Below are 21,553 nucleotides of genomic sequence, written 5' to 3' on the forward strand. Positions count from 1 at the left end.
CACAGCCGCAGGAAGGACAGCTCAATCCACCCCACCCCCTGAAGATCCCCGATGCAATGTTCATTTACTCTGCTTTACTGCAGGGAGGGATGGCTTGGCCTGTTGTTTATATCTATGCCCACGTTTTTCTAAATTATGCAGTGCATGTGGGAGGAATCTTACACCGAGTGCTTGGCCCAATTAGCTGAGCCAGGCACCAAACAGAGGTATTGTGTGGGATGGGGAGACTACAAATCCTCTCCCCTACAGGCTGCAAAGCAATCAGGGAGCTGATTTGTGGAGACTCCTCTACTTCAACGGCAAGAGTCCTTGTCGCAGCCATTTGCATGATTCTTTCAGCACCCAAGCTGTGGCCTTCTGTGCCCTCCCATCACTGCATGCTGCTATGCAGGGAGCTCCCTGTATAGGATATACACCCAACCCCCGATCCTGCCCGATCCCTGAAGCAGAATGGCTTCCTGGCTGCAGGAAAAAGAGCAGGACTTGTCCCTTCTTGCACAACACGAGGATCCCTGTTAACCACGTTTACCTGTGTAAACAGCATGGTAACATGGCTGACAAACAAAATTGCATGGGGGTGTAAAGTGCTACTATAGTGCTTCATTGACCTCAACTGTATAAACTAAACCTTCAACTATTGATTGTCTAAAGAGGCACATAGTTTTTCCTTGGAAGAGATAGGAAGAAAATTCATCTTAGAATGAATCTGTTTAAATGATGTGGGCAGTGGAACGCTCACCTCGCCTGACATTTTTCCATCACGAATATGCTCTCTAACAAATGGTTGTAACTTGGTCTATTCCAGACTGCACCAAGGTTTGTTGATGAATGCGCAAAACACACAACATCTGCTCTCCATTATATGCTGAAAGGATGCAAGGATGGAAACTCTAAAGAGCACAGTGTTCATAGAGAGACTGTGATCAGTGGGTGAACAGCAGTGTTCTCCAGTCTTTTTATAAACAATGCATAAACTGTACCATTCAATCAAAATGTCCTGGGAAAGGACTCCGGGGGCCTTGGATCCCATCCAAATAACTTTTTAAAACAAACAAACAAACAAAAAGGTATGGCCATGGGGGGCAGGAATTTCTGTGGTTATTGTTTCATGGTAACCTACCTCCTACCAGGGGCATGACATTCTGTGTCACTTTAGCCCTGGCTTTTTTTTCTTTTGGAGGTAACATATCTCTCTCTCCAGGATCAATGAAGCATCATGTTGGCTTCCACAAATAACTGAATCCCATTAAAATATTTGATAGTTGAACATCTGGGGCTTTTTGTAGGAATTTCAGCAACATCAAATGTAGGGTTTAAATCACAGGCCTTTTGGAGAAAGTTAGAATGTCCAAAGAACTTCTCCCTTTGAGAACTTATGAAAAATTGGACAACAGTATCCTTATTGTTTCTCTGGAGAAGAAGCCACAGCCTTCATGGATCACCAAAGTCACACTTAGGGTGACCAGATCACAACAGTAAAATATCAGGACACATTGGGGTGCCGTCGGCCTCGGCCACAGTCCAGCCCCGCTCCTCCCAGGCTCTGCCCCCACTGTGCCCCAGGTCCCACCACCTCCCCTCTCAGCCCCCCTGTCACTGCACCCTTCCTCATCCCCCGGCCTGCCACCGGCTTGCTGTGTCCCTCTTCAGTCCCCGACCCACCGCTCAACACCTCCTCACTCCCCTGCCAGAACCCCCATGCCTGCCCCGAGAACCCCAGCTCACTGTTCGCTTGCCACTTACCTCCTCACTCCCCCGCTAGCCCCCCCCCACCTGCTGCTGGCTCCCCGCTTGCCACCTCACTCCTCCGCTACCCCCGCCGACCTGCCGCTGGCTTGCCGCTCGCCTCACACACACACACACACACCCTGGCTCGCCGCTCGCCGCCTCACCACCCACCGTGGCTTGCCGCTCGCCTCCTCACTTCCCCCCGCCCCCACTGGCTCGCGGCTCGCCTCCTCACCCCCACCGCCACTGGCTTGCCGCTTGCCTCTTCGCCCCTCCCGCCCGTCGCTGGCTTGCCGCTGGCCTCACACCTCCCTTTGCCGCTGGCTCGCCGCTGGTTCACCACTTGCCTCCTCCACCCCACCCCCGGCTCGCCACTCGCCTCCTCACCCCCCCCACCCGCCGCTGGCCTCTTCACTCCCCTTCCCACCACTCGCCTACTCACCCCTCCCGCTCACCTCCTTATCTGAATATCGGGACAAATGGGGTCCTGATCATACATCGATTGGGATGCGGGACAAAGGGTTAAATATCGGGACAATCCCAATTTTATTGGGGCATCTGGTCACCCTAGTCACAGAGAAGGACTAAGGACCCCATATGGAAGTGGTACATCATTTGGGAATAGAGGGACATGGCAATCCCCTGAATATCCTGTGCTTGCTGAAAGGGGGAGAAATCCCACAGAAGATCTTATGGTTGATATATTACAGAGGTGGAAGAATCCCCCAGAAGACCTTACACATTGTAGGGGGATGCCCTAATGGGAATTAAGATTTTTGCTCTCTTCAGGAAGGAATAAGGAGAATTGCCTGAAGATGCAGGGTTCAATGAGTCTGTACTTCTACTTAGAATTAAGTGTTTGAAGGGAAAATTGCCTTTAATAAGGCAGATATTTCACATGCAGCGTAAATACTGAATTGTGCGCTCTGTATCCGCCCTGGTAGTTTAGGATATTCTTTCTGAGAATGGGGCAAAAGAACAAAGTTCAGACCTGAATTAAACTCCAAAATCTTGGGGTGGCGGTTTTGGACCCATCTCTGCTGCTTATCGTCCATGGAATTCTTACTGGTCAGATGCAATTACTGAAGTGGCTCAGTAGGTGCATGTTATCTCTTGATGCACAGATGGGCCATTTATTATGCACTCAGTACAGTGTGTAGTCATTACGCACCTTCTCACCTGACACTAGTTTTTGTAAATACAGATTAGAGATCAAAGGCAAGTCAGCTTTTTAAAGGTAGCACCTGGGTTCCAGTGGCTATTGCAGAGTGTGTGACATATGGGATGAAAGTTTTGAGTGATATAAAATGTTAATCACTAACCCTGGCAGAGTCAAACCTTTTAATCTTTATTGCAGTTTTCTAAGGAGAGGCAGGTTATGGATAACACCCCGGAAAAACTGAAGAAAGAGTTAGAGGAAGAGCTGCTGTTGAGCAGCGAAGACTTACGTAGCCATGCTTGGTACCATGGACGCATTCCTCGGCAGGTATGTCCCTCCTGGGTCTTCCCTTCACAGATAAAGCTGTGGGATTTCATATACAGACACAGACAGGTCAACACTGGAGTGTCTCATACAGTCTGCATGAGGTCACCAATTCAATAGAAACAGAATGCCTTCCAGTGTGAGAGAAGAGCGGTGTCTGATATTGTTTACTTAATATGCCTTGGTGAGAAATGAGACTGAGGGAAGAAATCCATTGTTTCTTATACTTTAACAAACAAAAAAAATCATCCAATGAGGAAAGGTAAGAATACTCCTCTGTGCTATAGACAAGAGCTACACTCTGTCCCCTAAAAATTGTTGTTCAGCTGCTGGCCTGAATTTAAATTAGTATGATTATCCAGAATTGGAAAAATGTTCCTATCTTCTATCTGTCTTGAGTTTGAAATTATAAAAGAGCATACTAGTAGTAACAGTAGTACTAATAATTAATAGTTATTTGGAGTCGCTATCTTTTTATTTTGGTCTTCTACACCAAAAACATCACGGGCTCCCCCTGCTGGCTCATCATCAACATGCACCTGGCAAACACTGTTCTTGCAGTTATGAGCTTTCCTGGGGCCATCAGCAGATGCTGAAAATCAGGGAGAGCAGTCAGAAGCAGGCAGCTCTGTGGTTTGAAAATTAATGTTTGTCAAGTGGGAAGGACCAGCTTGGTTCAGAAAGAAGCAGGGTTTTTTCAGCTTTTATGTGCATACTGCAAAACAGAGAAGAATATGTGAAACCCATTTTAAGAATAGCTCTTTGTCTCTCTTGAAGTAACTGGAAGTAATAACTAAAAGACAAATTCTGGTTGCCTGCAACAATGTCCTCTAAAAGTGTGTATGTGTGTGTGTGTGTGTGTGATATCAAAAGTTGTGTTATGTACTCCAGTATTCTGAGTAACTTAATTCCCCTTCGCAGATGAGTTTCTTTTGACAAATTGGGGAAGTATGCACACAAACATGTGAACCTCATTCTCTGGCCCTGTCCTAGAAGGTCCTCACAGACTCCTCTTGTAGAAAGTCTGTGAAAGGGCCTCTGGATTTTAGAAGGAGCTCGAATTAGAGAGGGCAACATTCTGCCCCACGCTTTTCCTCCATCCTGTCTTTTCTGGTTTTAAACCGGTGCTCACAGAGCAGCCAGAATTGGGCCCTACATTTAGGATTAAATAACAGGACTCTAGTGATGTGATACTAGCCCAGGCTGAGTATTCCCCTTCTAACTCTGAATGTGGGGTTTTTGTTTTGTATGTTTTCTCTCTAAGGTGGCAGAAAGCCTAGTTCAGAGAGATGGAGATTTCCTGATTAGGGATTCTCTCTCCAGTCCTGGAAACTTTGTTCTTACCTGTCAGTGGAAAAACATCTCTCAACATTTCAAAATCCACAGAACAGTCCTCAGACTCAATGAAGCCTACTGCCGCGTTCAGTATCAGTTCGAACTTGAAAGTTTCGACAGCATCCCTGGGTTAGTGAGATGTTATGTGGGGAATCGCAGGCCAATATCAAAGCAGAGTGGAGCAATTATTTTTCAGCCTGTCAACAGGACCGTGCCACTGAGGTGTCTAGAGGAAAAGTACGGAGTATCTCCAGCTCGACAAAGAGAATGCAATATCACTGAAGGAAAAACAGAGACTGCAAAAAGGCTGAGCCTCAGTATATATGGCGTGCAGTCCCAGGAGCACAGCTTAACCAAAGGAAATCTTTTAAGGTACTTTTCTCTTGTTCCACCATCTTCCATAAAGGGGAGTTAAGAACCCAATCCTGCTCCCACTGAAGTCAATGGGAGTTTTGTCCTCCTACTTTCAAGGGGAAAGAATCAGGCCTCACAATCTCCTTTAATAACTCATTTTTAAGGGCCTGATCCAAAGCCCAGTGAAGTCAGTAAAAAGACTCCCACTGACTCCAGTGAGCTTTGGCTCAGGCTATAGAGGACTAACAGCTGTAATAAAGAGCTTTAAGGTAACTGTCTTCAATTATATTAATGTAAAGCACAGAGATTACTGATGCCATTTGAATATGGCAGCAGCCCAGCTAAGTACAGATATTCTAACAAGCTAGATGAATGGTGTAATCAGATTTTGAAAAAACATGATTTGGGGTTTTTGCAGTGAGATCCGTTTCCTCAGCGAGATGGTGTTTGGGCTCTGCAGCGCTGGTTCCTTTCACTCACACTGGTGTGAATCAGGAGCCTCGCCACCGAAGTCAATGGTGTCAAACCAGAGTGAGTGAAATTGGACTAGTCTCTGTAAATACAATAATGGTGCAGTAGCTTAGAAATAATAAAAATGCTAAACTTAAATTGAAGATTAAAAAAAGTAAAAGGTTTGTTGTTACTCTCAAGTTGAGCCCTTTTTCTTTTGCTGCTGTGAAGAAAATGCCACCAGTGGGTTAAGATAGTTAAAAAAAGAAAGTGAGATGGACTAAAATAAAGTGCACTAGTAAAGCTGACTGTTTGGAAGGAGACAGCCGATGGATTGTAGTTCTTCATTACTGCCCAATTCAGGTGTTGTATTGAAAAAGTCTTAGCATGCCAACAAAGAGGGAACCAAACTGCTCTAGCAACCTTCTGACTATAAAAATTCCAAATCATTGTCTGAGATTCTCGCCTGGATCCTGGAATCTGATCTACTCAGCTGGACCCCTATGCCTCTATGGAGCCACCTGACTTGAATGGGACTCTGGGGGAGGAGGGGCTAGCCCATGAGGTGTCGCAGCGAAGTCAGTGGGACTTCAGACTGATGCAGAGGTGTCAGTGCAGCAGTGGGGTTGGGCTGCTAATGGTGTCTGTTCTTGAACTTAGAAATGCAGTCGGTAGACGCTGTTAATGCCTTTTATGAAAACTGAATGTTGGCTGAACAAGTCGTTCATCCAAAGCCTGTAAATAACTATTCTGCATCTGATTTTCCTGGGAGCATCAACCAAATCATGTCCTTAATTACTCTCCTGTGGCTGAACCAGGGCAGAAATGGAAGGGCTGCTTTCTTTTCTGTTAGTGCAGTGATACTCAGACTGAGGCTCGCGAACCGTGAGAGGCTCTTTAATGTGTCTCCTGCAGCTGTTTGCGGCACGTGATATTAAAACAGTGGCATGATTTAATTATTAACTAATCAGGATGCTTTTACTATGTTATTAACCAATTGAAGTTGATAAAACAATAATAATACTTGGTCAGTCATTTTGCTGTGAGAATAAACTAAATATTTCTCCCGTCATATTGTTTAAATCTGAATATATAGTTCTATAGTAAATGAAACAAATAATTCAAACTACTGTGGCTCTTTTGTTGATTGATAATTTGGCTCCTGAACCACCGAGGTCTGAGTATCACTGTGTTAGGGAATGGGTTCTTAACCTGAGGGTTGTGACACACACTCCAACCAGGGGACACAATCCTCCTCCCTTTCTTTATGTCTCGGAGAAAAGGAGTCACAAATCTTTCCTCTGCTGTAAGAGGGTTTCACAGCATGCAAAAGGTTGAGAATAAAGCATTAATTTCTGCCCTGCCAAGTTGTATGATTGCAGACCTATTACCATGTTGCACAAAGCAATACCTCTCAGTACTGAATGCTCAGAGCCATAAGGCCCCTTTGGGCTGCTCTGGCAGCATAAGGGACCCTTTAAGCTTTTGTAAGTGGGAAGCTGAGGACTTCCCTTAGTTCTGGCACAACTGAAAATTGGGTCTGTATATTAAGTGTCCTACTGCTCTTTAATGATATATTGTTGTGTTGGCTTTTTTCCCCCCTCAGAAACAAAGAAAAAAGTGGTAGCCAGCCAGCTAGTTTGGATCACGTCCAGGAGAAAAGATTCCCCCTAAAGGCTCACCAGTCAGAAAGCTACCTGCCAATAGGTATGTCTGTCTGTAGGCAGATTTCTAATAACTCCTTAGAAGATGCATGCCAGCAGGCAGTCAGCCCTCTATCCTGTCTTCAGGTTACATTTTAATATGCTAGAGATTTTGAGAGACTGGAGCCCACATGAAATTCACGGTCTCAGGTGGGAGGGTACTGAATACAGTTAGCATCTGATGACTGTTCAGTGGCCCATGGAAATGGAGTTGTTAGGCTCATTATAGTTACTCGACCAAGTACTCTATTTCGAAGGCACCTATCAGCTTGGTATGGCACCCTAGTGATCAGGTTTACACATCAGAAAAATGATTATTATGATTGGCACTATAGGTCCATTTCTTGGCAGTGTTACCATCTCAACCTTAGAGTTTTACAAGACTCTCAACAGTTTCACTGATACCATCCTGCCCATAGCTTCTTGAGCAGCTTCGGTAAACCTGATGCAATTTTGTACCTTTTGCTGCTATTACTCAGGTAATGCAGCTAATGCAGAATCAGTAGTCTGCTATTTTCCACCACTTGTTACTGCTGGTGGTTGGGGAAGAGGAAGTGGGGCAGCTGTACACTCTATTCCTCTTATCCTCCTTTGATCTTCCTCTCTCTGCTTATATCACAATTCTGCTGTGGCTGTCCCATGTAACTTTCCTGGGAGGCAGCAGTATGAAATTTACAAGAATGTGATCAGTTTCATTTGCATTACCATACTTGCACAATTGCCAGAGAAATTTTGCTTACCTTCCCCTCCTCACCCACCCCACACTCTCCAAGCTACACCCAGAGAGGAAAATTGTAAGGGAACCCCCTTATATGCCAAACAGGAGCACTGTGTGAGGAAGCTTGCACTGAGGTTGTGAGTAGCCCTTTGGATAAATTCTGGCCTTTGGTTTCCAAGGCTGTCAATCTTGAACTTTTCTAGAGCACTAAATCTGTTTGAAAAATAAAATAAAATGGGTGTTGTGGATTTTAAACTGATTTCTAAAGGCAGGAGTTCTCAAACATTTCTGTGGTGTGGCCCACACCTTAATAGAGAGATTGTCTAGTCATGAGCATCTCTCCTTCCACCGTACTCCCAGACATAATTGCACAAACTGCCTTCCCTCCCATTTGCAAATCGGATGAATGGCCTTCCTCCCATTCATGATTGCAACAACATTATGTAGTAACTATTGCAATTACCCTGAAAAGTAAAATCAGGAAAGTGTTTCATGTGTGATTTATATTATGATGGTGGCCAGAGGCTCCAATCAGGAGCAAGGCCCCTAGACACCATACAGACATATAGTAGGAGACAGTCCCTCCTCTGGAGACCTTACAGTCTGGAGGTCTTTAATGCAATGCAGCAGCTGGTAATGAGAAGTAAGAGCAGCATGATGTGATCAGTAGCTCTCTGCAGACAACCAGCAAGTGCTCTGTGGGCCACAGTTTGGGAACTTCTGTCTTAAGAATCTGCCAGCCCTCATTTGATGTCAAAGGGATGTTTGCCTGTGTGCTAACTGCAGGATGGGGCCTAGTGTGTAAATATTACAGTGCACACACGTTCCCCCACAGTTGAGTCAACTGTCTTCTAGGGATACATAATTAGAATCCCTGAAGTTCATTCTTTTCATACCTCACTACGTGCCCAGACTCCACTTTAAGGAAGTTTTTCTTTCATTTCAAAACTTGTCATTCTTAAAAATGACTCACAGGCCTTGTGTGGTGCAGCTATAAGATTCCATTTTTATTTGGCAGATCAAGTTACAAACTCACTCCTATTCCAAGCCAGGAGTTTCCAGCTCTGACTGTACAGCCTTTGTGTGCTGTGGGATGTGGGTTATTGTCAGTGTTACCATAGGGTGACATTACAGCCCAGCTGCTCTCTGTAGTTGGGATTTTGTGAGGAGAATTTGCTTGGTAGCTCATCTCTTAAAATATACGTCTTAAACAGTGTTTGACAGAATGAAGAATTTACATGATCTGAAACACTTCCCCCAGTAAACAACAACAGCAACAAAAAAAAGAACTATAAAGTCTATCTCGGGATTATATGTAGTATTGCCTTAGATGCTATTATTACATCATAAAAATGATTCTGTTCTTCACCTACAGGTTCGAGGCATCCATCTCAGCTACCTGAAGTAGATACAAGCCCGTGTTCAAATTCCCCTGCATTTAGAACAGGCAGTGAACCTACTCTAAGCCCCACAGTAGTTCAGAGGGTCGCTTCCGAGTCGCCAGTAGGAGAAGCTCTTAGAGGATCAGACAGCCAGCTCTATCCCAAGCCTCCACCTAAACCCAACAAAGTGCCCTTGCTGAGGCAACCTCAGTCTCCTTTAGCTTGTCACAGTTCAGAGACACACTACTGTGAATTAAACCCTGCCACTTCCATAGACTGTGGAGCAATACAGCAATCTCTGTCTCCGAAAAGCAGCTACGTGGAGCATCTGATAGCTAAAGAGAATGGATTGCTCTCATTCAGGAACTCTGAAACAAGTTCTCTGATCCATGAAGATGATGCCTTACAGAGCTCAATGGATCCATTAGCAGCTTGGACTGAGATGACTGAAGAGGGCAGCATGTTTGTAGCACCTGTTCTTGAGACAGTCTCCAGTTTTAAACCAAATGATTTTGAATCCAAACTCCTCCCTCCTGAAAACAAGCCACTGGAAACACCAATGTTAAAAAGAGTTAAGGAGCTATTCACCAACAGTAATCCAAAGATTATTGCCCGGCATATGCTTAGAATGGACTGCAAGGTAATTTTTTTAATTATTATTTGGTTTAATAATTGTAAAGGGAAGTAACTTTTCGGCAGGTCACTGGATACCCTGCCAGATTAAGCTTTTTAAAAAAAGAGATTTGAAAGAATTAAAGGCGAGATCTGGGACTAAGGTAATGTATGTATTTACTTGGGGGACTTGCAGGGATTTATCAAGGGGTAGGGTTGGAGAAGAGTTTTTAGCCTCGAAGGAATGATTACAAATTTGTCTCTGGACCAAAAATCCCTCTTAGTTGTCCCTAATTTTAGACCTATATTTCCCTCCATTCCAGACAAATTTGATGTTCTCTTTATTTGTTATAGATTTATTTATAGCAGAAATGCTGAATCATGAAACTGAGATTAGGAAAAATGGTATTTATTCCGAAGGAATGAATTCCATATCAGAGAGAGAGAACAGCACACATTGCTCATGTTACTGGAAGGCACTCAGATACCAAAATGGTGGGCATGAGATAAGAACCTGAATAGAATACAATCTGTTTTAGCTTCCTGTCTGAATACTGCTCTTCTAACCCTTGGTTGGGTCTTTGGGCCTTGACAGAATGAGAGGTAGTGAAAGGTGGCTGCAGAGCCTCTAGATGCAGTTCTCTCCTCGCATGCCACTTGTATCCCCTAGTTGCACACCTTGGTAAGCATCAGAAGCATGCAGATATTTTTACAAGGAGGCAGGTTTGGTTATACTGGCAAATCTTTGAGCAGTGATTCTGGAATCGGCAACATGGAAAAAGGAAGAGAGAAATTCAAGTACAGACAGCCCTTTTTACAGGATAATGATTTTATTTAAAGGGAACATGAAACCCATTTGAATTCTCAGTCATTTGAAGTGGATGGTTGTGAGTGCTGTACCCATTAGAAACACAGTATTTGAGAGAGACAGTGGCATGTCTCACACTCCTTCGGTGTGAATCTGGTTCCAGATCCTCAAAGGTAGTTAGGCACCCAATTCCCATTGAAATCAGTAGCACTGGGTCTAGCATTGACCTGCTAAACCCAGGGTTGTCAGTTCAATCCTTGAGGGGGGCCACTTAGGGAGCGGGGGTAAAAAACTGTCTGGGGATTGGTCCTGCTTTGAGCAGGGGGTTGGACTAGATGACCTTCTGAGGTCCCTTCCAACCCTGATAGTCTATGATTCTATGATAATGAAATCCAGGGGAGTTAGGGTATGTCATAATTGCAATGCTTATGATGCAAATGACATGATCTGTGTGTAACCCACACCTCTTCTGGGTGTGGTGTTCTGTCCCATCTAGTAGCACTAAGACCACTTAGAGAGCAATTAATGAGTCTGCCCTACAGCCTTAGCTAAGAGGCAGTTGGTTTTTAGCTCATGTGATAAAGGCTCATGCACTAAGCTCCAGAGGCTCCGGGTTGGATCCCACTGGCCAACGACCAGGATCTGTTAGTATTACATGTGCACAGTTTCAAATAGCGTTTCCTTCTTACTGCCATCAGCTCCATTACACTCCTTTAAACTCTCTATACAATCTATTATATGGTCATTAGAATTGAATAGTTATTGATCGATTCTAAATAATGGTAGCACCAGCCAGCCCACTGCAGAAAGAATGGAAAGGCCTTTCCAGCTCTGCTGCTTCTCGTTAGGAGGGCACTTCCTGTAAAAAGTGCACTGGAAGCCAAAGAGATGGTGCATTGTAGTGATTTCCTAATGGCATATTTGTGCACTCACCTGAGGCTATATAGGTGAAATCAGTGCATCAGTTAATTCAGTCAGTCATTTGGGAACTATATTAGTGAGAAGTGATATTGTTTCTAATATGTTAAAGAAATTTACATCACCTGCCTAATATCCAGAGAGGGGCAATGGCTCCTCCTGAGGCAGAAATGGATAATGCTGTGACTATCATTTTGTTATAACTCAAAACAAACTCTTCTCTCCAATGTTTGCTGTAAAACTTGCCTCATAAAGGTACAGCATTTGTCTCATCTGCTACTCACTGAGCATGAGGTTTAGAAGAGTTGGTCAGTTTTTTAAAAAGATTTGTGTGCTCAGTGCCCTAGCAAGGGCTTTTTCTCCCACCCTGTGGTTTCTAATAACTTACATGGAGAACTGCACAGTTTCTCCAAGACTCATTTAGGAGTCAGGTTGGTGAATGGGACATGTGACTACTGTCAGTCAGAAAAATGAACAAATGGTGCAGCAGTGATTTCAGGTGTATTGAGTAATGACAGGTGAACCTGCCTAACATGGATATCACACTTAAGGTAGAAAGAACCAGGTTATGCCAGTTTCCCCAACAAAATGGTACTGCGAGTACTCCCCCAATGCTAGTATGCTTACTATGCATGATTAGCCAGGTAGGGGGTGTGGTTAGCACACCCACCCTGACTACCTGCTGGCATCCACCAGGAGGTGTTGAAGTAGCATACACTGTTTCTTTCTGAGGCAGTGGCACTGGCTGCTTCTAAATGTGCCCCCCAGGCCCTCCTGAGCCCATCTGTCCCTCATACACAGAATGGCTCAGGGAACCTCCACTTAGCAGCTACACCTCTGCACCGCCCTTCCAGAAGAAATGCCAGGATTTGGCTACCTTACAGTCCTAGAATCATAAAAGTATGGGACTAAAAGGGACCTCATCAGGCAGGAACTACTAAACCTAGACCATCCCTGACAGTGTTTGTCCAACTTAAAAATCTATAGTGGTGGGGATTCCACAACCTCCCTTGGAAAACTATTCCGGAGCTTAACTACCCTTATAGTTAGACAGTTTCTCCTAATAGCTAACCTAAATCTCAGTTAATGCAGATTAAGCCCATTACTTCTTGTCCTACCTTCAGTGGACATGGAGAACAATTGTTCACAGTCCTCTTTATAACAGCCCCTAACATATTTGAAGACTTCTCAGGTCCCCCTCAATCTTCTTTTCTCAAGACTGAACATGTCCAGTTTTTCAAACTTTCCTCATAGGTCACGTTTTCTAAGCCTCTTTAGACAAGTAATAATCACACTTCTCTAGCCCTTATTTTTTTGAAAGCCCAGCGCAATCTAACTTATCTAGTACCTTTTCTCCTTCTACCATAGATAATGGCTTTCAATCTAATAGCAAAAGTGTGTGTTGACTGAAGTAATTCCCTTAGATGTACCCTAGTTTAGTAGGAAATCTTAGCTGCTGTAATTAGCCTAGCAAACTTAATTAAGACCTCTGCTTCCATAACGGAACATTAAAATACCTGTAGCAAATGTGGCTGGAGATGCTTCTTTCTGATGGCTACATTGTGCTTCACTCAGTTTGACCCTTTCAAAGTGCCTATGGATTCTCTTTCAGTCTTGCTTTTCCCCCCGATCCTGTGACCATCGGACTAATTTAGATGCAACCTGAAATGACAGCCTGTTCCCTGCCTGTGCTGCTGGGATTGAATGATTGCCATCTGTTTCGAATTGGTTATATACTATTGGTACCACAGAATTCTAAAGTATTACAACAGCTTTGCATACAAACAGGGCCAGATTAAAGCCTGCACACTGTAGATTTGTGTGTAGGGCCCAAGCTCCTGAAGTCTGTTTACATCAGAATCTTAGCTTTCATTTAAAAAATAAAGTTTGTAGCCCTCAGAATTGCGAAGGAACACTCAAACATTGACCAGGTGTAACTGAGGTAGTGATGTCTGCGGGTACATCCACACTACCCGCCAGATTGGTGGGTAGAGATCGATCTATCGGGGATCGATTTCTCATGTCTCATCTAGACACAATAAATCGATCCCCGAACGTGCTCCCGTCGACTCTGGAACTCCTCCAGGGCGAGAGGCAGAAGTGGAGTCGACGGGGGAGCCATGGCCGTTGATCCTGCACCGTGAGGACGGGAGGTAAGTCGATCTAAGATACGTCAACTTCAGCTACGCTATTCTCATAGCTGAAGTTGTGTATCTTAGATCGATCCTCCCCCCCGAGTGTAGACCAGGCCTGCTTGTCTGCAGAAAGCCTGGAACAATAGCTGTGAGAGGAGAAACTGTCCCATTCATATCAATGGGCTATTAACTCCCAGCCCTAGTGCTCTGGTGGCACATACTAGCTCCACTCAAGTAGGGAACTATGTATGGCAGGAGGAGATGAGCAGTGGGTCTGATCCATTCACCCAAGCAGATTAACCCTGGCCTCTCCATGAGGCCCTGTGCCAACACTACTGTCCCTCTGGGAGGGAATGGGGATCGTCCAGGGGGGCAAAGCCACTGGGAACCCAGTGTCATGGTGTGCCTAGAGCTCCATATTGACTTAATCCAGTCCTGCAGACAAAGGTCGGCATTTAGATGCTATGGTGATAGAAAGGCCGATTACATTAGAAATTTGTCAGCATATGAACATTAAAACAATACTCATTAGATAATATGAACATTATTAAGATTCATACAGATCAATAGTTGTTATAGATGTAGCAAATTGCAAATAATCATCCTGTATTTGAAAGGCGAGGACTAATGCAGTGCGGAGGGAAAATAGAGGGCTTTTTTGTATGAATTATTGTCAAACATGGAGCACTCACGTAGTCCTTTCCAAATTCAGAATGCTTTGTGTACATTAATTCATCCTCACAACAGCCCTGTGGAGTGAAGAAACAGCACTGTTACAGTATTTTTACAGATGAGGAAAGTGAGGCAAAGAGGTTAAGTATCTTGGCCACAGCGCATTAGTGTCAGAGCAAAGATCAAGCCACAAGACCACTCTGTGCTTTTGTTGATGTGTGGGGATCTGCTTTTGGTCGAGTGCTTGATCAGATCTGTTGTGGGTTTGGCTCTCTTCTCTGGAAGAAAATCTCCTTATGATGATGCTTATTTTCTGTTGTTGTTTTTTAAAAACCAGATCAAAGAATTAGTCCTTATTTCTTGGCCATAATTCTTATTTGTTTTCATATACTTGACTCACTAAAGGAAAGCATTTCTAAGTTCTGCACAAAACCTCCTTGTGTGTAATGTACTCAGCATGTTTCTGTTTAACGGGGTATTTTTAAATGGCTTTATATTAGTGTTCTAGCTGTACAGCAAGTTAGAGTAACACCACGAGTGAATCAAACTCCTCCTTTCCTTAAATAAGTCAACTTCCTGGATCAGTGTGTGAGAACTTTTGCGCTTGACAGGTTGCTAGGATACTAGAGGTCTCTGAAGAGATGAGGAGGAGGATGGGAGTGAGATCAGGTTTGGAGCTCATTACATTGCCCTATGGACACCAACTGCGCTTGGACATAATTGAAAGGTATCCATTCTTGTTACATTGTGTTTCACTCCTGGGACACTTGGCTAGAGTATCAGTCTGTAGTTGGTATTGGCGTGTCTTATATCTCCAGGTAGAAACACCTTCCTTCCCCAATAAACACTTTACAGTATTCTTGTATACTAGGTTGAAATCCACTGAGAGGTAATTTATTGGGACATGGAGATATTGCATAGCTTTGTGCTTAGGAGCACTCCCAGAGATCATCAGGCAACTCCATGGAGGAAGAGCTTGGCGGGGAAAAACAGCTAGTAAGGGTCTGATTCTGGTAGGGGAACCTGAGCCCGCCCTCTGCTCCAGGTTCCAGCTCTGGGGCCCTCTCTTCAAGGTCTGCCCTGTCCTACTCCTTGCTGCTTTTCCCCTGAGCCTTTCCCAGCTCTCTGGCTCTCCCCCTTCCCCGAGTTTACCAGCCCAAACTCCCTCCTCCCAGGGAGTAACTGCAGGTACCTCTCTCTTTGCCCCAACCACGCCTCCCTTCTCCCAGGCAGTGACTACAAACTACTCCCCTTGCTGCTCTTCGCTCTTGGGCTTAATACAGGCCCCACCTGTTCCTGTCCAGCGGAGCCTCTTCTCATTAATCCCTGGCTCTTCTGCTAGGTGCGGCTGAAGTGGCTAATTGGCTTATCTAGCCACCTTATCCCTTCAGGCCCTGTGTGGGGTGGACACCCCATTGCAGATGTGCAGTAACATAAGGGCAGATCTGCTACCCTGAAGCCTCCAATATATAGTCGGTCTATATCATATAAGTGTACTATTGTCACTGAGCTCCATGTAACAGCAGCATTGTCAGTAGCAAACATTTAACCCTGCCTAGGGACATTAAGGTCTTTTAAGTATTGCCTTTATTTGATCACATCTTATTTCACTAGTTTACTCTAGACATCACTGACTTGCTTCTCTCTAGACACAACACCATGGCAATCGGAATAGCTGTGGATATTTTGGGCTGCACAGGAAACGTAGACGAGAGGGCTGCAACGTTAAACAGGATCATCCAGGTAGCAGTGGAATTAAAGGACCCCCTGGGGGATTTGTACGCATTCTCTGCTGTCATGAAAGCACTTGAAATGCCACAGGTAAAATAATGTTCCCTTTATGGTATTCAAAGAGTTTAATTTTCGTTAGTTAATTTTTTTCAACATTTTAAAGCCCTTAGACAAGTGCTTAGAGATGACAGGAATGGGCATTATAGAATGCCCATCGCCATGTAGACAGACAGATGGTCATAAGAGCTAAGATATGTTTAGCCATTATGAACTTACAAAGCTTTTAATTGTAACAATCTCATTCCCTTCAATGCCAGCATTAGAAGAAAACTTTGCTTTATAGAACAAAGGTCTGTTTAGTTTAAAGCAAGGCGGGTATGATAGCATCAAGACATTTCTTCTGTACTATTAAAAAAAATTTGTTATGAAACAAACTACTATTTTTTGCAGTTACAGAAATTTGCCTCTTTTGAATGTATCTTTATTATGCTCTTTGGTGAAAGCTTTTTTTATGATCCTGCAGGGTATAGATGACCTTTTGAGATTAACACTTTGATGAGAGAATGTTGAGCAACCAGTAGTAAAAAAGAGAAATGCTAAATACCAAAAGAATGGATGTTATCTGAATTCAGCTAGTAACATTTATCTAAACAAAATTCTCCACTCACACATGCCAGTTGGGAGACAGTTCTTATATCTAATCTTGAATAACAGCTTTAGAAACACGGAGTATTTAGAATAGCTGGCCTGTAAACAAAGAAATGTGCATTTTTTGTGTGCAATGGTACAGCAATTATTTATTTGTCAATCCTGTGAAAAAAATTTGATGTTTTCCCCCCCGACATTAAAACTAAGTTTAGGGCCCTTTTAAAATCACTCATCAGAGAAACATGCTGTTGTTGCATCAGCTGTATGTTTGGCTGAAAGTTTACTACAACACAAGGAAAGTGATACAGTAGTTGCAAGGAGAGATTGCCAGGTGTGGCACCAGGAATGCTGCCTTAATTTTTGAGTGAGGAATTTGTTAGCTGTATCTTGGCCTGTGGTGATTTGAAACTTGTCCTAGATGACCATAAAGGGCCACTTCATGGGAACAGAACATTGGGTTGTGGCTTTTTCCCCAAGGAACACACAATTATTTTGCTTAAATACTAGGCTGTTTTATTCAGTGGTATTAAGTTGTATCAAGGTATTATTACTTATTAATGTCAGGATCCAGTGGAAGAGGCAAATTGTTGCATAAGCTTAAACAAAAGATGGTATCATATTATTATGATTCAGACCAATCCAAATTAACCCTCTGGTGCCTGCCAGAAGCAGCATAGTTGCTTTACATACGAATAGTTGCGAAATGAAAATAGGACTCTCTTTGTTGCATTGAACAGATCGCAAGGTTAGAACAAACATGGATCACTTTACGGCGCCACTACACCCAAACTGCCATTACATATGAAAAGCAGTTGAAGCCATTCAGCAAAGCTCTGCATGAAGGAAGAGGTGAGTGTGTAGCATGTGGGATTGCAGCCAGACTTGTGTGACACTGGCCTTCACCACATTTGTTTTCATTAAGGGAACTTCACTAAGTCCTTCACTGCAAATGACAGATTTTCAGTCTGAATTGCCTTTAACTTGCTTCCCCTCTCCATTACTGTAATAATGGACATAGACAGAAATGGAGTCAGTTCAGCATAGTCCTACCCCCACTAGTTTGTGAATGCCTTAAACTCTCACAGCACAGAAGAGGTAGGCTGTACGACTGCCTTAGAAAAGCCTGGTGAGGATAGTAGATCAGTACAGAAGGGACATTTCACTCATTCTGGTGGCTATGTGTCCTCATGCGCTGAAGTGTCTCTGCATCATTGTGTGTGACGGAACACAGCACAGCGATGAATAAATCAGAGGAGTCCACATCTGCAAGTAAGTCCATAGCTAGCCAAACAAAAGTGTATGTGTGCAGTGTGTATAACATCCCTTGTGCTCCCAGCATCTCCCCTCCCCACACCCACTATCGAGTGCGAGAAGGGCAGGGGAACTGACAAGGCCCTTCTGCAAATCTGTGAAGAGCCTCCCTTTCCCCTGCAAAGGAGGAAGAGCTGTGGCATGGCTGACTCCTATGAGGGTGCGTCTACACTGCAGTCAGAAGTGAGACTGCAGCCTGTGTGGACACACCCAAGCTAGCTCTACAAGCCCACTGGGGACCCAGGATATATATGAGAGCAGCCAGCCTGTTGTCACCTGCAGCTTCACTGCTATTGCCAGTCAAGGTAGCTAGATCAAAGCTAGCTCAGGTATGTCTATAGGAGCCGTAGTCGCACTTCTGATTGCAATGTAGCCATACCTGTACTCACTCTGCATCCTGGAGGGGAGAGGGAAGCAGCAGCAGAAAAAGACGGTTACTCACCTGTAGTAACTGTTGTTCTTCGAGATGTGTTGCTCCTATCCATTCCAGTTAGGTGTGCGCGCCGCGCGTGCACGGCATCTCGGAACTTTTTTACCCTAGCAACACCGGCGGGCCGGCTGGCGCCCCCTGGAGTGGCGCCGCTATGGCGCTAGTTATATACCCCAGCCGGCCCGTCCGCTCCTCAGTTCCTTCTTGCTGGCTACTCCGACAGTGGGGAAGGAGGGCGGGTCTGGAATGGATAGGAGCAACACATCTCGAAGAACACAGGTGAGTAACCGTCTTTTCTTCTTCGAGTGATTGCTCCTATGCATTCCAGTTAGGTGATTCCCAAGCCTTACCTAGGCGGTGGGGTCGGAGTGAGATGTGGCGGAATATAGCACCGCGGAGCCGAAGGCTGCGTCGTCTCGAGACTGCTGCACCAACGCGTAATGGGAGGCGAAGGTGTGGACCGAAGACCAGGTGGCCGCTCGACAGATGTCCTGGATCGGGACATTGGCCAGGAAGGCAACAGATGAGGCGTGCGCCCTCGTCGAGTGTGCAGTGACACGGCCTGGTGGTACGCGAGCCAGCTCGTAGCAGGTCCGGATACACGCAGTGACCCAGGAGGAAATCCGTTGGGAGGATATCGGCTCTCCCTTCATGCGGTCGGCAACCGCGACAAACAGCTGGGGCGAACGCCGGAAGGGCTTCGTCCGCTCGATGTAGAAAGCGAGCGCTCTGCGGACGTCGAGGGTATGCAGCTGTTGTTCCCGAGGCGAGGCATGTGGCTTTGGGAAGAACACCGGGAGGAAGATCTCCTGGTTGAGATGGAAAGCTGACACTACCTTCGGGAGGAAGGCCGGATGAGGGCGAAGCTGCACCTTGTCCCCATGAAAGACAGTGTATGGTGGGTTAACCGTCAGAGCGCGGAGCTCAGAAACTCGTCTCGCTGATGTAATGGCGACGAGGAAGGCCGTCTTCCAAGAGAGGTAGAGCAGGGAGCACGTGGCTAAGGGCTCGAACGGAGGACCCATCAGTTTGGCCAAGACGAGATTCAAGTCCCAGGTCGGGGCCGGGCGCCGCACCGGCGGGTACAAGCGGTCCAGGCCTTTGAGGAAGTGGGAAACCATCTGGTTCGAGAAGATGGACCGACCTTCCACGGAGGGGAGGAAGGCTGATACCGCTGCCAGATGAACTCTCAAGGAGGAGACCGCCAGACCTTGCTCCTTAAGGTGCCAGAGGTAGTCCAGGATGGTAGGGACCGGGACCAGGAATGGATTAAAGCCTTGATGATCACACCAGAGTGCAAACCTCTTCCACTTCGCTAGGTAAGTGGAGCGAGTGGAAGGCTTTCTGCTCTCGAGCAGGACCTGTTGAACCACTGCAGAACAGCCCCTCTCCGCGTGGGTCAGCCACTCAGGTACCAAGCTGTAAGATGGAAGGACTGCAGGTTCGGATGGTGGAGCCTGCCGAAATCCTGGGTGATGAGGTCCGGCCACAATGGGAGGGGGATGGGTTCCCGAACGGAGAGCTCGAGCAGCAGGGTGTACCAGTGCTGCCTCGGCCAGGCCGGCGCGATTAGAATGACGTGAGCTCTGTCCCTCCGAAGCTTCAGGAGCACTCGGTGCACGAGCGGGAACGGAGGGAAGGTGTATAGGAGGCGATCCGTCCAGGGATACAGGAAGGCGTCCGACAGGGAGCCCGGCGAGCGACCCTGGAACGAGCAGAACAGGTGGCACTTCCTGTTCCCTCTGGAGGCGAATAGGTCTACTTGGGGAAACCCCCACCTCCGGAAGATTGTGTGGACGACATCTGGACAGAGGGACCACTCGTGGGAGAGGAACGACCTGCTGAGATGGTTGGCCAGCGTGTTCTGCACTCCCGGAAGAAAGGATGCTTCCTTGCATGGGGGGAGGAGCGGGCTCTGCCCTGCTTGTTCACGTAGAACATCACGGTGGTGTTGTCCGTGAACACTGTCACACAACGGCCTTGCAGGTGGGTGCAGAATGTGCGACAGGCCAGGCGGATGGCGCGTAGCTCGCGAACATTGATGTGCAGGGCGAGCTCCTGGCCCGACCACTGGCCCTGCATGTGGAGATCGCCCAGGTGGGCCCCCCAACCGAGTGCTGAGGCATCCGTGGTCAGAGTGACGGACGGGCGAGGCGGGTGGAACGGGACTCCGGCACACATGACCTCCGGGTTGAGCCACCAGTTGAGAGACTCGAGGGTCGTCCTGGTGACCGTGACCACCATGTCGATGGGGTCTCGATGTGGCCGGTACACCGACGCGAGCCACGACTGGAACGGACGAAGGTGGAGCCGCGTGTACTCGGTGACATACGTGCACGACGCCATGTGGCCCAGGAGGCGGAGGCAGGAGCGTACCGTCGTGGTAGGGAAGGCGACGAGGTCCCGGATGATGGAGACCATCGTCTGGTGCCGAGCGCGAGGGAGACAGGCTCTGGCCACTGTGGAGTCGAGGACCGCTCCGATGAACTCCACCCGCTGTGTCGGAATCAAAGTGGACTTCTCGGTGTTGATGAGAAGACCGAGCCGATGAAAGAGAGACATGATTTCTGACATCTGGTCCATCACAAGTTGCCGGGACTGACCTCGAACCAGCCAGTCGTCGAGATACGGGTAAACGTGCATCTGACGACGTCGGAGGGCTGCGGCGACTACCGCCATGCATTTGGTAAACACCCTCGGGGCGGTGGACAGTCCGAACGGCAACACGGCGAACTGGTAGTGAGTGTCGTTGACCACAAACCGAAGGTAACGACGATGGGGAGAATAGATTGCGACATGGAAGTATGCGTCCTTCATGTCGAGGGCGGCAAACCAGTCTCCCGGATCCAGAGAGGGAATGATGGTCCCCAGGGTGACCATGCGAAACTTGGGCTTGAGCAGGTACTTGTTCAGCTCGCGAAGGTCCAGGATAGGACGCAGCCCGCCTTTCGTCTTGGGGATGAGGAAATAACGGGAGTAGAATCCCCTGCCCCGTCTGTCCTGAGGCACTGCTTCTATGGCACCCACGCTCAACAGAGTCTGGACCTCTTGTAAGAGGACTTGCTCGTGAGAGGGGTCCCTGAAGAGGGACAGGGAGGGTGGGTGGGAAGGTGGGGGCGAAACAAATTGCAGGCG

At 46.4% G+C, this 21,553-nt stretch overlaps 1 protein-coding gene across 10 annotated transcripts in view; it reads left to right on the forward strand.

The window, feature by feature from the left end:
• The window catches only part of BCAR3 (BCAR3 adaptor protein, NSP family member), a 204,749-nt gene that overhangs the window by 179,054 nt on the left and 4,142 nt on the right, over window positions 1–21,553 (forward strand). For all 10 annotated transcript variants that reach the window (XM_039485757.1, XM_039485756.1, XM_039485754.1 and 7 more), the window contains 7 exons: window positions 3,086–3,214; window positions 4,476–4,918; window positions 6,957–7,057; window positions 9,147–9,793; window positions 14,910–15,025; window positions 15,948–16,119; window positions 17,415–17,526. In XM_039485757.1, coding sequence (XP_039341691.1) covers window positions 3,086–3,214; window positions 4,476–4,918; window positions 6,957–7,057; window positions 9,147–9,793; window positions 14,910–15,025; window positions 15,948–16,119; window positions 17,415–17,526 — 1,720 coding nt within the window. The remainder of the gene's footprint in view (window positions 1–3,085; window positions 3,215–4,475; window positions 4,919–6,956; window positions 7,058–9,146; window positions 9,794–14,909; window positions 15,026–15,947; window positions 16,120–17,414; window positions 17,527–21,553) is intronic.

This window comes from Mauremys reevesii, linkage group 8, assembly GCF_016161935.1.
Source record: "Mauremys reevesii isolate NIE-2019 linkage group 8, ASM1616193v1, whole genome shotgun sequence".
NCBI classification, from domain to species: Eukaryota; Metazoa; Chordata; order Testudines; family Geoemydidae; genus Mauremys; species Mauremys reevesii.